General features: G+C 50.1%; 1 protein-coding gene across 3 annotated transcripts in view; it reads left to right on the top strand.

Moving 5' to 3' along the window:
- Positions 1 to 1,204: 1,204 nt before the first annotated feature.
- Positions 1,205 to 14,094, top strand: part of ZFP64 (ZFP64 zinc finger protein) — a 74,025-nt gene continuing 61,135 nt past the window's right edge. For 2 of the 3 annotated variants that reach the window (XM_052650636.1, XM_052650634.1), the window contains exons 1-2: positions 1,205 to 1,383; positions 4,341 to 4,580. In XM_052650636.1, coding sequence (XP_052506596.1) covers positions 1,338 to 1,383; positions 4,341 to 4,580 — 286 coding nt within the window. In that variant the 5' untranslated portion in view covers positions 1,205 to 1,337. The remainder of the gene's footprint in view (positions 1,384 to 4,340; positions 4,581 to 14,094) is intronic. The other variant, XM_052650635.1, reaches the window with a different exon arrangement.

Genomic DNA, 14,094 nt, shown 5'->3' with positions numbered 1-14,094 from the left:
GCAAGGCAGAGAGGTTTTTATTATTCATTCCAGGTGGTTGAGGACTTATTGAATGTCAGGGGCAAGGGTAATAAACGAATAAATCTGTGTATCTGTCCGTAGAGATTGACAAATTAGATAGATAGATCTGCAGATAGATGGATAGACTGGTAGATACAGAGATACAGAGATTACCAGGTTAGATTTGATCAATTCTAAGATAAAGCAGACCAGAAAGTAACAGGGGAGCCACTGGATGGAGGGTCGGCAGGATCAGAACGGGGGGCTAGCCAAGAAGGGCCTCTCCGTGGACGGCATTTGACCCGAGGGCGTTAGGCAGGGTGGCCGGTGGATACAGAGCCAGTGAGCACAGAAGCCTTGAGGCTGAAAAGAGCTCGGGGCTGACGCCTGAGGGGAGGAGGGAATGGCAGGTGAAGTCAGCCGAGCGCGGGGTCAGATCGGGGGCAGCAGCGCCCACCGGTATCAGGAACTTCACCTTGCCACTTAGAATGCTGGTCCTCGGGCCTCCCCCCGGACCCACCGAGTCAGAAACTCTGGGCTGGCCCCGCGGCCTCCGTCCTAGCAAGCTCTCCGGGGGTGGCGATGCACAGAAGAGTTGGCGGACCCCCGGAGCCAGGGGTCTTGCCCCAGCGACCGATCCCAGTTGCCACCCAAGCACGTGAGCACGGTCCTCTTTATTTCACTACTGGGCAGGGGGCCCGCCCAGCGCTCTGCGGATGCGCTCAGCCGGCATTCCCCACCCGCCAGGCCTGTGACCAACCCACACCCCCCCCCCCCCCACCCACGCACCCACCCAACTGGTGCCTGGCTCGGGCCTCTTCTGCAAACCACCGGGGCGACCCGGTTGCCCGGACTCGGCGGGGACCAGATGCCCAGAGCGGCAGGTGCAAAGGCGCCAGAGCCGGGGTGGGGAGGGGGTGGGGGTGCCAAACGCGCCGGCCCAGCCCTCCGGGGTGCGGGCAGGGCGCCGGCTGCTGCAGCCCGGGGGGTTGGGGGGGCGCGTCCCTCGCTGCCCGCGGCCGCCCCTCCGCTTGTGCGCCGTCCGGACCCCGGGGAGACCCCGCGGCCCGGGCGCCGGGATTGGCCGGCTTCTTCCCCCGGGAGCCGCAGCCGCGAAGCCAGGTTGGTGCGGCCGGGCCGGGCCAGCGCCCTCTAGGCAGCGGAAGTGGCGCTCGCTGTACATCCGTCCTCCCCGCCTCGCGGAGTTGGGAGAAGGAAGGCTGGGGGGGGTGGTGGAAAAATAAAAGGAAAAGTCCCTGCACCATGTAGACCCGCGCGCCCCGCGCCCTGGCACCCCGGCCGGCCGGGGACCACCCCCTCGCCCCCAGTCTGCGGCCATGAACGCGAGCAACGAGGGCGAGAGCTTCCCGGGCTCGGTGCAAAGTAAGTGCTTTTCCGGGCGCAGTGCGCGCTCCGGGGCCCGGGCCCAAGCACGCCTGCGACGCAGCGGGCAGGCCCGGGGCCCCGAAATCGGGGTGACGGCCCCGAGCCGGCGTCTCGGGGACCGCGGCGGGCGCGCCGGGCAGGAGGCGCCGGGGTGGGCCGGGGGCGCGCGCACCCGACCCGGCGCGAGGCGGGGGCGCTCGCCAGCCTCCGAAGAGCCCCCCGGGCAGGGGGTGGCGGGGGAGGGCTGGCGGCTCCGACCGTCGCCCACCCTCTCGCGGCATTCCCCGCCCCCGGCGCAGCCTCAGGTGGATTTGGGGTAACCGCGGCCACGCTGCTGGGAAGGCTTCTGTCTCGGTGGCCCCGAATCCTTGAAGTCTGGGGTTCGGAGGACTGCACGAGGTCTGGCGGGCTGGGCTTGCCGGCTTCCTGCAAAGCCTTGTCCACGTTCAAGGTGGAGATCTGAATGGGGAACGGGGCCGTGGGCGTTTTCTTTGAGTTTTGAGTTTGAGGTTCATTTTCATTATGATGACAGCCTTTTTCAAGCCCGTGGTGTCGCCTGGCTCGTTGTTTCCCTAAGTGTGGACCAGGGGCTGAGCGCGAACCAGCCACCTGGGAGCTCCAGCGCTTATTTTTTAAAAAGGGGGAAAAAAAAAAAAAAGCTCTCTGAGCCCCACCTACCCGGTGGTGGGGCCGCGGTTGAGGGGAGGAGGATGGTCTTGCCCTGGGCGATTCGGAGGCCCAGGAAGTTTGAGAACCCCTGGCACTTGTTAGATGTTACTGTTAACGACTTGGAAGATACTGGCTCCTAAACTTGCCTGTATGTTCCTTGCATAACTTGTGAAAAGCGCAGATTTCCCTAAACCTCAGTCCCCATTCACCCCACCTCCGCTGGGACTCTCTGAAGTGGGGCTCAGACGTGTCCGTGTTTAAACAACCCACCCCAGCCCTTATTCTGATGCCCAGACAGGTTTGGAGAACTTTGCAAGGATAAAGAGGCTTCTCAGGCAGCGCCAGTGGTAAAGAACCCGCCTCCCAATGTCGGAGAGGGAAGAGTCACAGGTTCGATCCCTGGCTTGGGAAGACACCCTGGAAAAGGGCACGGTAACCCACTCCAGTGTTCTTGCCTGGAGAATCCCATGGACAGAGGAGCCTGGCAAAGATAAAGGAATTCTTTTTGTTGATGATGCAAAAAAAAAAAAAAAAACAACCCAGTGTATTCTATTGGGTCTCAGTTCATTACAGATTTTCAGAGGGGATATTTTCAAATTCAACTAGAACACCTCAGTAATAACCCCATCAGGTGATATGCTGGGGATCCCTGTGCTGGCCTTTTACAAGCACCATGTCATTTAATTCTCGTAACCATCTTACGAAGCAGAAACTTCACCCCATCTCCTCCTGGGTATCAGTCCTGCTGTTAAGGAATCTCAATGATGCGGTCACTACGTCTCTTGGATTCCTTGTCTTCCTCTTAGCTTGGGCACCTCAGTAGCTACAGGAAGACAGTGAAGAGAAATGTCACTTCCTTCCATCCACTGATTTCAGTGTTTGCAAGATGGCTTATAAACCTACCTTGCTCAGTGCAGAGTATCTTTTCTTAGAAGTCAACCAAATTGTATTTCTGCACAGAGATGTCTTGTCTTGGTTGTAACAGGACATTGAACATAATGCAAATATTTTATAATTTTTTTTTAAATTAGGAAGCAAAGATGCCAACTGTTTATGCACAAAGGTGGTTTAAATACTATTTAGACTCAGGGAAAATTGGGAATAATATACAAACCTTACAATTAGAAATTATGAGGCTTAAAAAATATGGAATACTGTATTGCTATTAAATAATTATATATATAAAGAGATTTTAGTGATAGAGCGTAATGCTTATACAGCAATACTGGGGAAAAGGTTAATTTACAATGCACTATGATATAAACAATCTTTAATTGAATTAATGGAAGAAAATATTTTGTAATGTTCATGGTAGCCATAGGTGGAAAGACTGTAATTTCCCTCCTTGCTTCTTCTCTTCCAAGTTTTCTGTTATAAATATGAATTTCCTTGTAAGAAGGCAAAGAAAACTTTTTAAATAAAAATTCAGTTTGTCTTATTAGTTAGAGACTTAGTCATTGTATTTCTTTATTTAACAAACATCTATATAGCAGTTTCTAATATAGTGCCAGGACTGTGGTAAGCACTTTGCAAGTGTTAAATACAGTATTAATTCTTGATATTATTACTATAGTGAAATAATGCCTCTGTCAGGAATTAATTTTGCTTACAAGTAACAAAAGTGAACTATACTGGCCTAATTAGAAGTCTGGAATTGATTGATTCTAGGGTTGATTTAGGGGATCAGTGAAGTAAACTTTTGTAGAGAGCGCACTATTTACCTCATGTTACAACATGGCTGCAGAAGCACCTGGCCTCACATCTGCATTCAAGGCTGAAGGGAGAGGTGAACAGTGCCAACCATGTCATCTCCCTTTTTATCATGTCTTTCCCTGGAGCTCCTCCAGCACTGTGCTGGAGGGATTCCCAAGTATGTCATGAACCAAAATTATTCAGGCTAGTGGTTCTCACGATGGGGAAGAAGGTTGGAATAGTGGGAGCCTTGGCTCTCATAATGACTGAAAAGTACAATTACGTTTTACTTGAGATAGGAGATGGTCCTTTGAAGTGCAAGGCAGCCTTCTTGAAGTGCAGGGAAGAACCTTCTTGCATGAAATACCCCTAGTGCCCCCACAGGGAATAATCAGGAGCATTACTTGGGTGGGTATGTTGCTGCTGGGGCAGAACTGGGCTTCTGTGTGCAAGAAGAGGGGAGTGGAATAGATATTGGGCCAGCAACTAGCCGCGTCTGCCACCATGCCCGTTTTTCTCACCGTGGGTCTGGTTTGTGCTGTCATTTCAAACTGTCTGAAATTAACCTGTGACTCCCGCTTTGTCCCATGGAGTTCCAGGTGGCACAACCGTGCTGGTGGAGCTGACTCCCGACATCCACATCTGTGGCATCTGCAAGCAGCACTTTAACAATTTGGACGCCTTTGTGGCTCACAAGCAGAGTGGCTGCCAGCTGACCGGCACGTCTGGGGCGGCGCCCAGCACGGTCCAGTTTGTATCGGAGGAAACGGTGCCTGCCACCCAGACTCAGACTGCCACTCGAACCATCACCTCGGAGACCCAGACGATCACAGGTATGGTTGGGGGTGGGGCAGTCACTCGGAGTCGGCCTGGCTATGTCCCAGACGCCTCCAGATCCTGTTAAAAATAGAGACCCCAGGGCCCACCCCCTAGGATTGCTGACTCATTATTTTAACAAGCTCCATGGGGAAGCTAGCTGCCTGGCCAGGATTGGGAACTGCTAGGTTAAAACATTAAGTGGTAGCAGTTACAAATTGTTGTCACGTGCTAAACAAAACTAACAGACAAAAACCAGGTTTTTAAAACAAAACCAGAAAAAAAAAAAAGGCTATATACTAAGAAAAAAATACTTGCAAGAAATGGTAAAAAAGGAAAAAGTAGTTATTTGGGGGTGGTGGAAATATGTGTGTGATTCCTGAATTTGCATTATTTGTGTAAAGGACAAGAAAAATGTTTAAGACATTTTTAAAATCTATAAACAAGTATTGATGACTCCCCTTCCCTGTGCCGCCAATCGGAAAAACAGAAAAGTTCATCCTAGTTCTTGGTCACGTCCAAAAGAAACCGCAGGTGGATCCAAAAGTTAAATGTGCACAATGAAGCCGTCAAAGTTGTAGAGTAAAAAGTATACACTTGCGAAAGAAAGAAAGTGAAGGTGAAGTCGCTCAGTCGTGTCCGACTCTGTGACCCCATGGACTGTAGCCCACCATGTTCCTCCATCCATGGGATTCTCCAGGCAAGAGTACTGGAGTGGGTTGCCATTGCCTTCTCCAGGGGATCTTCCCGACCCAGGGATTGAACCCAGGTCTCCCACATTGTAAACAGATGTTTTACCGTCTCAGCCACCAGGGAAGTCCACACATGCAGAGGGACCCAAACACTCACACACCCCTATGCTTATTCCTTTATAATCTGCCTTAAGGGACAAGACAGATAACTTTAGTAAGTCACCCATTTATGAGATGGTTGATAAACACACTGTTTCGTCCTGTGGGAAAATAGAGGATGTATTTGTTGGGGAAAGGCATCAAAATTTTTAAATCAAAAAATATATTAATACTGTGCCTTGCAAAGAAGGCAGTTATAGGATTCCTCCCCCAAAAGAAAAAGAATTGTTATGTGGTGGCAAATAAAATTACCATTTTTCCGAAGTAAAAACAATGTATATAAAAAGCCTAAAGACAACTGGGGAAATAAAATGCAGTACATGTGACTGAGGCCTAATATCCTTCAGATATTAAAAAAAAAACAACTCCTAAAAACCAATAAAAGGACTGGATGGAAAAGTCAGCAAAGAGCAGCAGTTGCTATTCAAGAGCCAGTAAATATACAGGATGTGCCCTTGACTCATCATCCCTCAGTAATAAAGAAATGCAAATCAAATACTGCTTTCCTTTCCTTTCCGGAGATATCCATTCATATAAGCCGGGCAGTCTTGTGATATCTTTCAAACTTTAATTTTTACGTTTAAAATATTTCAAATTTTAAAATGTACACATTTATCCAGTATGTGCACTTCTGGGTATTTATCCTATAAAACTTGACAAGTGAAAATGCACAAGGATATTTACTGATATACTGTAAAGAAAATGGAACTTTTGTAATGTATATGTCAGGAGGAGATTAGATAAATAAATGCCATGATGGATAATGAATAATAATCTAACAGTTAGATGAATAAATTCAGACAGTGGAATGTGACTTAGCTCTGAAAAGGAAGCTAGATCTGTGTGCCCACATAGAGTCTCAAGGTAGATATAAACAGGCATATATATGCATACGTATTATATTCAAGGAAAGCTTCTAGAACAGGAATGAGGCAAGTAATGTTAATGAAAGATGTCAACTCTGCAGAAGGCATTAGGAGATGGTGGGGACTCTGGTGAAATAGAGAAAGTTGCTCTTTGGATTCAATCAGTTAGATATTTGTGTTTTTCTGAGAAACTGAAAAATGTAAAATTTCCCAAATTTTAAAACTTTGTTAGGAAACTTCCCTGTCAATTCAATGGTTAAGACGGTCCTTTCACTGCAGGGAGTACAGGTTTGATCCCCAGTCAGGTAACTAAGATCCCACATGTCAGGCGACGAGGGGAAAAAAAAAACTTTGTTGGTCAAACAAAATACATCTGTAAGCTTGACCGAGCCCATGTGCAACTTCTGACTTGTTTTCAGTGTTGTGCAAACAGTTAATTTGGAGCTAAGATGGGGAGAACCTCCGAAGGGTACCAACTTTTACCTTATCATTTGAACATTGATGTTGTGTCTGAATTTTTTGGCAGCGGGGAAGTTTGTGGTCATTTCCTTAATGCATCCAAAATAATGTTTCTGCTGAAATTTGTTAAGCATTGAAATATGATTGATCACCTCACAGACTTTCATCAGGTTACCTTGAGGTCTTCCCACGTTCTCCCAAGTTTCTCTTAATCTCATTTTAGAGGAAATCACCGAGAAAATGTTCAGACTGAAACCCACCTTAGAGATGGGCCTGGTGCCACCTTCTCATCTTACAGCTGGACAAAGGGAAGCTGCGAGTGGAGATGAGAGATGGTCAGGGTCCCAGCACAGGTTCCAGACAGTCCTGGGACTTACGTCCCTTGGCCCTGGCCCTCGTGGTCTTCTCCCTGAAGACTGAGTGTCGGGTTCTCTGTTTTGAGAAACAAGCTCCCAGTCACCCCGCACCCCGGTGTGAAGCCTGGGACCCGAGGCCCCAGCGCAGGGAGGCCTCAAGACCCTTCATTTGTGGCCATTGCCTCTCTCTGGGCTCTGAGCCTTCCCTGCTGCCATCCCCTCTGCCTTTCTCACCTTTACCTGGCTGACACCAGCCCACCCTCAAAACCTAAGGTTCAGGACCATCTGCACACAGGACCTGGCTGCATCTCAGGACCCACCGCTCCCCTCTGACTCACAGTAGCCGTGATGATGTCCTTTCTGTTTCCCGAGCGGGCCACTCTTCCTTGAGCCCCGGGGCGTTTGCATGTGTTGCCCCGCTGCCTAGAGCTGACTTAATGCTGGTGTGTGTGTCCGAGCTGGGCTTAACTGCCTCGCCCCAAAGAGCCCCGCTCTGAGACCACACACACTGGCATTGTTCTCTCAGATCAGGTCCCCGTAATTAAAGGATCTTTTGCAGAACAAACTTAGGGCCTGTCCCACTGCTGAACCGTAAGCGCCTTGAGGTCAGGGGCTGCATTTGACCCGCAGCATCCTATTCCTGGCACTGGTTCAGTGTGGAGTATTCACAGGGGCCCACGTCTCACGTCCATTGGTGAAGCTGACCGCACACCACACAACCACCCCTTCCTCCGTCCTGGTTCTCGGCTCGGAGACCTTCCCCCGCCTCCTGGCATCTCCACGGCCCCGCCGTCGTTGACAGTAGCCGTGCCTCAGCTTTCCCAACCACCCCATACGCCCAGGCGCCCACTGCACAAGTGTTCCCCACTGCACAGAGCTGACGGGGTCACCACGCGCCGGAGACAGGCTGCTGGGCCTTTATCCCAGTCAGCAACCCTGGGCTGTGGGCATGTCGCTCACTCAGATTCCTCGTCTGGAGAAAGGGATTGTTAAAAAGGGTCCCTAAGGCTAGCAGGTGTGCCTCCCAGGTGCCTGAGGGGTAAAGAACCTGCCTGCCAGTGCAGGAGATGCAGGTTCAATCCCTGGGTTGGGAAGATCCCCTGACGAAGAAAATGGCTACCCACTGCAGTATTCTTGCCTGGGAAATCCCATGAACAGAGGGGCCTGGCAGGCTATGCAAAGAGCTGGACGTGACTTCGTGAGTAAACAACAAGTACTATTAGGTTGTAGAATTAGGTGCCTAATAGGATTGGGTTATTGTGAGACTCTGCAATAATCCAAATAAAGGGCCTATGACAGTCACTGGACTCAGTAAACGACCGCTTTTATTAACATGAAGGCCTTCCCTGGTGGCTCAGCTGGTAAAGAATCTGCCCGCAATGCGGGAGACCTGGGTTTGATCCCTGGGTTGGGCAGATCTCCTGGAGAAGGGAAACGCTACCCACTCCAGTATTCTGGCCTGAAGAATTCCACGGACTGTGGAACCTTGGGTTGCAAAGAGTCGGACACGATTGAGCGATTTTCACTTTATCAACATAAATGACTGAGCGACTTTCACTTTCTTAACATCAGGATGCATGCCCGAGTAAGACTGGCAGGGCGCTGAGTCTCTGCCCGACCCAGCTGCTCTCCCAGCGTGTGCCTGCAGCTCTGCTCCCAAACAAGCAGCATCTTGCTTCCCCCCCCCCCCCACTTTCTTTTACACTGTTTATTTTGGTTTGCTGGGTCCAGCTTTCCCAAAGTTTGGGCTTCGGTGTTTCGGCAGCGGCAGTTTGGACCAGGGTCCCTTGGGATCTCGTTAAAGCTGCTGGTGCCAGGGCTGCGCCTCTGAATCTGCCTGGCTGAGGCTCAGGTATCTGCATTGTTAGCAAGCTCCCCAGGGGACTCCAGGCCTCGACCCAGCTGGGAAGATGCTCACCACCCGACCCCCACCCTGGCAGACCCCTCTCGATACCCACACCCAGACCTTGTCCAGGGCTATTGGTGCCTCTTCAGTCCTTGATTAAAACAGACCCCCCCCTGCCCCCGGCTCCTACTCAGTCGCTTCAGTCTTTGTGACCCCATGGACTATAGCCCACCAGGCTCCTCTGTCCATGGGATTTTTCAGGCAAGAATACTGGAGTGGGTTGCCATGTTGGATATAAAGTAAAATTTATTCTCTGCCCGCTAGCTTTGAAAGCTGCCTATCATTTGGCATTTGATTTGAGAACTTTTCTATAAAAGCAGTAAAATCAGATCTTGACGCTGGTGAAAAAAACTAGCATCCTATATGCATTTTCTAAGTTCCCTGCTTGAAGTCATGGGGCTTGGGGTCAGGCCCCTGTGTTAAAGTCTTGGCTGCAGAGGGCCTTAGGAGCTGTGTGAGTGATGCAAGTTATCAGAGCTTGCGTTGTCTCCTTTTTAAAGTGGGGACAGAAATACATAGAAAGGCCATGGAACTTGGTTGTGGAGAGAGTCTAGGTTCCTGAGTCAGACTGCCTGGGTTCAGATCCCAGCCACGTCACTTCCCATCCAGGTAACCTCAGGCAGGTGACTTAGGGTCTCGGGGTCTCCACTTGCCCAGCTGTAAAATAGGAGAGTAATGATAGTACTCACCTCAGAGGGTCGCTTCCAGAGGCTCCTACATGGCAGACACTCAAGCTGTAAGGATTAGTTCTCATTACTTACTTACTGAATCGGGGGCTGCAGAAATTAAGTGAAACAGCTCATGGAACATTTTACGCAGGCCCTGACTCATGGCAAGCCTCCAGACAGTATTAGTTGAATTATCACTGACTTTTCCCACCTCTTCTGGTTCGTTCCGACTTTTTCAGGACCCAGGTTAAAAGTCACCTGCACCTAGAAGCTAGCCATGATTTCTCCCTCCCTTCCTCACCCCGAAGGCTAGGTTCTTCACCACTTCCTCAACTAGCCCTTATCACAGTTGCCATCAGTTTGTTTGGTAACAAGCAGTCTTTAGCCAGAGCAGTGAATGCAGATGCTCCTGGGAGCAGGCAGGGGCAGTAAATACAGCAGCAGATGGGCTGTGAGGGGCAGTGGGCAGGCTGCGGACGACCAGCAGAGGAGAGCCAGGGGGCATCGTCAGCCGGCCTTGGAGTCCCGGGGAGCTGGGTTAACTCCCCGGGGCGGGCTCTGCTGTTCCCCTGCTGAACAGAGTCACAGAACGTCCACATGGGACAGGGCAGCTCTGAGTGTGCTGGGGCAGGCTGGAAACAACTCCTCTGTCATAATGCCTGAGCCTCAGAACCGCGGGCCTCCCCCTGCCCCGCTGGCCTGCTGCTTTATCGATTTTATCTGCTGCCCTAGCCTTCTCTGCATCTGAGCACTAGTCGCTAAGATATCAAGTCATAGGATTGTCCCCACTTCCTGGCAGCCTCCAATGCAGGCTTCCTTGAAGCCTCCTCGCAGAATCATCTAACATGAGCCCCAAACATCTAAAACTCTACATGCTTCCAGGCACCCTCTTTGAGACCCTCCACAGCCCCCGTGGGGTGAGGATTCCCTTACTGGATGGAGTAATCAGCTTATTCAACTACAGGTATATCCCTGGTGGTCTTTGGCCAGAGGTCATTGATGTGGGGAAGACCCAGCCCACCTAACTGATTTTGAAAGCCTAAAAAACAGAATTATCTGCAGGCTCAATTTGGCCTGTGGGCCTCCAAGTAGTGGGTTGTTTTGTTTTCTTAACTTTAAATGACCCTTATTCTGTATTTGCAAAGCAACTAATTAGTAGGAAGCAAGGTAGTGGTTTAACTTCCAGTTCACTAGACTATAATCTCCCTGGTTTAGTCATTAAGTCGTGTCCGACTCTTCTAACCCCATGGACTGTAGCCCACCAGGCTCCTCTGTCCGTGGGATTTCCCAGCCAAGAATACTGGAGTGGGTTGCCATTTCCTTCTCCAGGGGATCTTCCCGATCCAGGAATTGAACTCGGGTCTCCTGCACTGCAGGCAGGCTCTTTACCGACTGAGCTATGAGGGAAGCCCCATAACCTCCCTGGAGCAGGGACTAATCAGTCTTGCTTTCTGGCCGCCCAGCCCCAGGCCTGGCACATCCTAGGCGCTCAGTAAAAGTTACCAAGTAAATGCAGGAGGGGGCGGAGTTCAGATTAAACTCGTTCAAGTCCGTGATGTTCATGGCGTGGCGCCGGCTCCATCATGAGGGCCCAGTGAGGGCGGCTCTGGGACTGGGGGGTGCCAGATGCTGGAGCCAAGATAATGGAGATGCTTCCCTTGGAGGAGTCCAAGCTCGTCCGGGAGCAGAGGAGAACTTAGGTGTAAGACATGGAAGCCCAGCCATATGTGACCAGCACCCCCTCGTGCAGAGAGTTCATGGAGTAGGTTGGTCTCGGCGGGGAAAGCCACAGGGAGAAATGGTGAGTGAGATCACACGCATGGTAGACCTTGAGAATCTCACCTGCCTTTGGGAGGAAGACAGCAGGAGGTGGGTGTTTCCTCCCGCAGGTCTGGAGGTGGAGAAGCTGGTCCCTGCTGCTAAAGGGGAGATCTGACCGCAGTGGCTAGTATGGAGTAGCAGCCCCTGCTTTGATCTGGCCTTTATTCTGGAGGAGCTAGGGAGCCACTGAAGGCTGTTGAGTGTGTGAGCAATTTAGTAAAACAAACGAGGAAGTGAGTTGCCAGGAGAATCTGGCAATAATAATAGTAATAGCTAATTCTTGTGTGAGTGTTAGTCGCTCAGTCGTGTCTGACTCTTTGTGACCCCAGGGGAGCCCACCAGGCTCCTCTGTCCTTCAGATTTCCCAGGCAGGAATGCCGGAGTGGGCGGCCATTTCCTCCTCCAGAGCGTCTTCCCCACACCAGGGATGGGACCCACGTCTCCTGCAAGGGCAGGCGGCTTCTTTACTGCTCTGCCCGCTGGGAAGCCCAGCTAATTCTTGAGTGCTGCTTATTATTGTGCCAAGCAGTTTTCTCAATATGTGAAGTAGGTTTTCACAACTTCAGTTGTTAATGAGTTTAACGTTTAATTTTAAAAAGTTAAATTTTTGCAACATATATTAGCTACTAATAATTATTATCCCTGTTTTACCCATAATGAACTAAAGCACAGAGGCATTAAATAACTTGATCGAGGTGACAGAGCCAGAAAGGGGCTCGAAGCCAGACCTGGGGCTGGAAGCCAAGCTCTCAGGCTGCAGAAGCTGTGCATCTGACCGCCCCTCAGCACCCTTGGTAAAGTCCTCATCGCAGCCTTTCTCAAAAGAACCCCCTGGAGCTTCAGTAAGATGGAGATCCCCAGCCCCCTCCTTTAACAATCCCATCTGGGTAGTTCTGAGCAGGGTCCTGGGAGTCTGGGCCAGCCAGCGAGGGCTTGGGTTAGTTCAGATGCTTTCGGTTGCTCTTACTAACACTAAGCTACAAGAGGGCTGGACTGTGAGACACTGCCTATCTCAGGATAAGAGCTGGCAGGGCAGACCCAGGGTTTGCGTCTTGCTCTCCCAGGCAGTAATCCTCCTCATGGCCACAAGGTGGCTGCTTTCCTCCTCAAGTCCACTCAGCCCTGCTCAGGGATGGGGAAAGGGACCTTCTCTTGAACAGAGAGGAACCGCTTCCCCAGGAATCCCAGATGCCATTGGCTAGGATGGGTAACAGGCTCAGTTCCACTGTCTTGGTGTAGCCAGGCCAGGAAGGGGTCACAGAGAAGGGGCTTAGCAGTGGAATCCAGCCCCAAAGCCCTTCTGGTCAGCCACACTCCTGCCACTACCCTCCTGGAATAGTCTAGAGCAGAACTTCTGAAAGCTGGTATGCAAAAGAATGGAAAACGTGAGTAAAATACAGCTATAAACAACACCCAGACTGTACCCAGACCTCGCATCAGAATCTCTGCTTCCTGATCAGTTTTGAGAACCCTTGGGCCGGAAAGAATGGAACTCTATCGGTAGCAATGTCTGGCACGTGGGTGCTTCTTTTTTCAAAATAGATGTCCACAGCAAACTGCCGTGTCTTTGTTCCAGTTCCTAACCACAGGGCAAGTGGGTCTGATCGGTCCAGCTGCTGTGCCCGTGTCTGCCCCCAGACCAGCCAGCTGCCGCAGAGAGAGGGGCAGGGTCAGGAATCAGAGGCTGGCGTTGGGCTCAGCCCTTGAAACTGGGACTGTTGGGCCGACCTGAGGATCAGATGTGGATCCCATGAGGGGAAAACCCTTTAGAAGAGCATGAGATGACCTTTCCTTACAGAAGTCCTTACAGAATTCTCCCAGGAGGTAAATGCTGAGTTTGCACTCGAATCAAGTCCACTAAATGTGAGCTGTAAGCATGGGCAATATGGGGAAAAACAAACAGATTTAAATATGTGACAGTGAAGGAATAGCCTTAATTTGTAAAGATCATTTACAAGTCATGAGAAAAAAGTAAAAGTTTAATAGAAAAAAAAAAAAAGCGCTAATAGCCTGAACAGGCAGTTCATAAAGAAGGTATGTGAATGAATAAAATATAGTGAAAAGGGATTTTTTACCAATTAGGAAAGAAATGCAGATCACACTAAAATGATCTCATATTGTCCTGTCAAGGTGAAGGGGAGAATATATACTGATTTAGATTTTCCTAAAGGATCTTATAGTTATGGGTCACCAAGCCATAAAATGACCATTCCATTTTGACCCGGTTCTTCAGCTTACAGGAAGGTATCCAGAGAAACTAACGAGATAAGTTAAAATTTTTGGATAGGTGTTATTTATAAAGGTAAACCCCTAGAAACCAACTCAATGTCCAGAAAAGAGGAAAGGGTTAATTTAGCTGGGACAGCCCACATGGTGGCATGTTATGTAGCCAGAAGAAATTGCGTTTTGGATGAGCTGGTAACGTGGCAGGATGCTTTCACAGAGCAAAATTGTTTAATCGTTTAATAAAAAAGAATGCAAAACGATTTAAGCCATGATCTTAGTTCTGTATTTTTAAACTCTGTGTAAAAAGAACACGTTGGCCATCTGATCAACAGGTGTACTTTGAGCCCCTGTGCTGTGCCAGGTTCCACGCGCGGTTCT

Source organism: Budorcas taxicolor, chromosome 13 (genome assembly GCF_023091745.1).
Source record: "Budorcas taxicolor isolate Tak-1 chromosome 13, Takin1.1, whole genome shotgun sequence".
Lineage (NCBI taxonomy): Eukaryota > Metazoa > Chordata > Mammalia > Artiodactyla > Bovidae > Budorcas > Budorcas taxicolor.
Note: the sequence above shows the minus strand (reverse complement) of the source record. Positions and strands in the feature narration are given on the sequence as shown.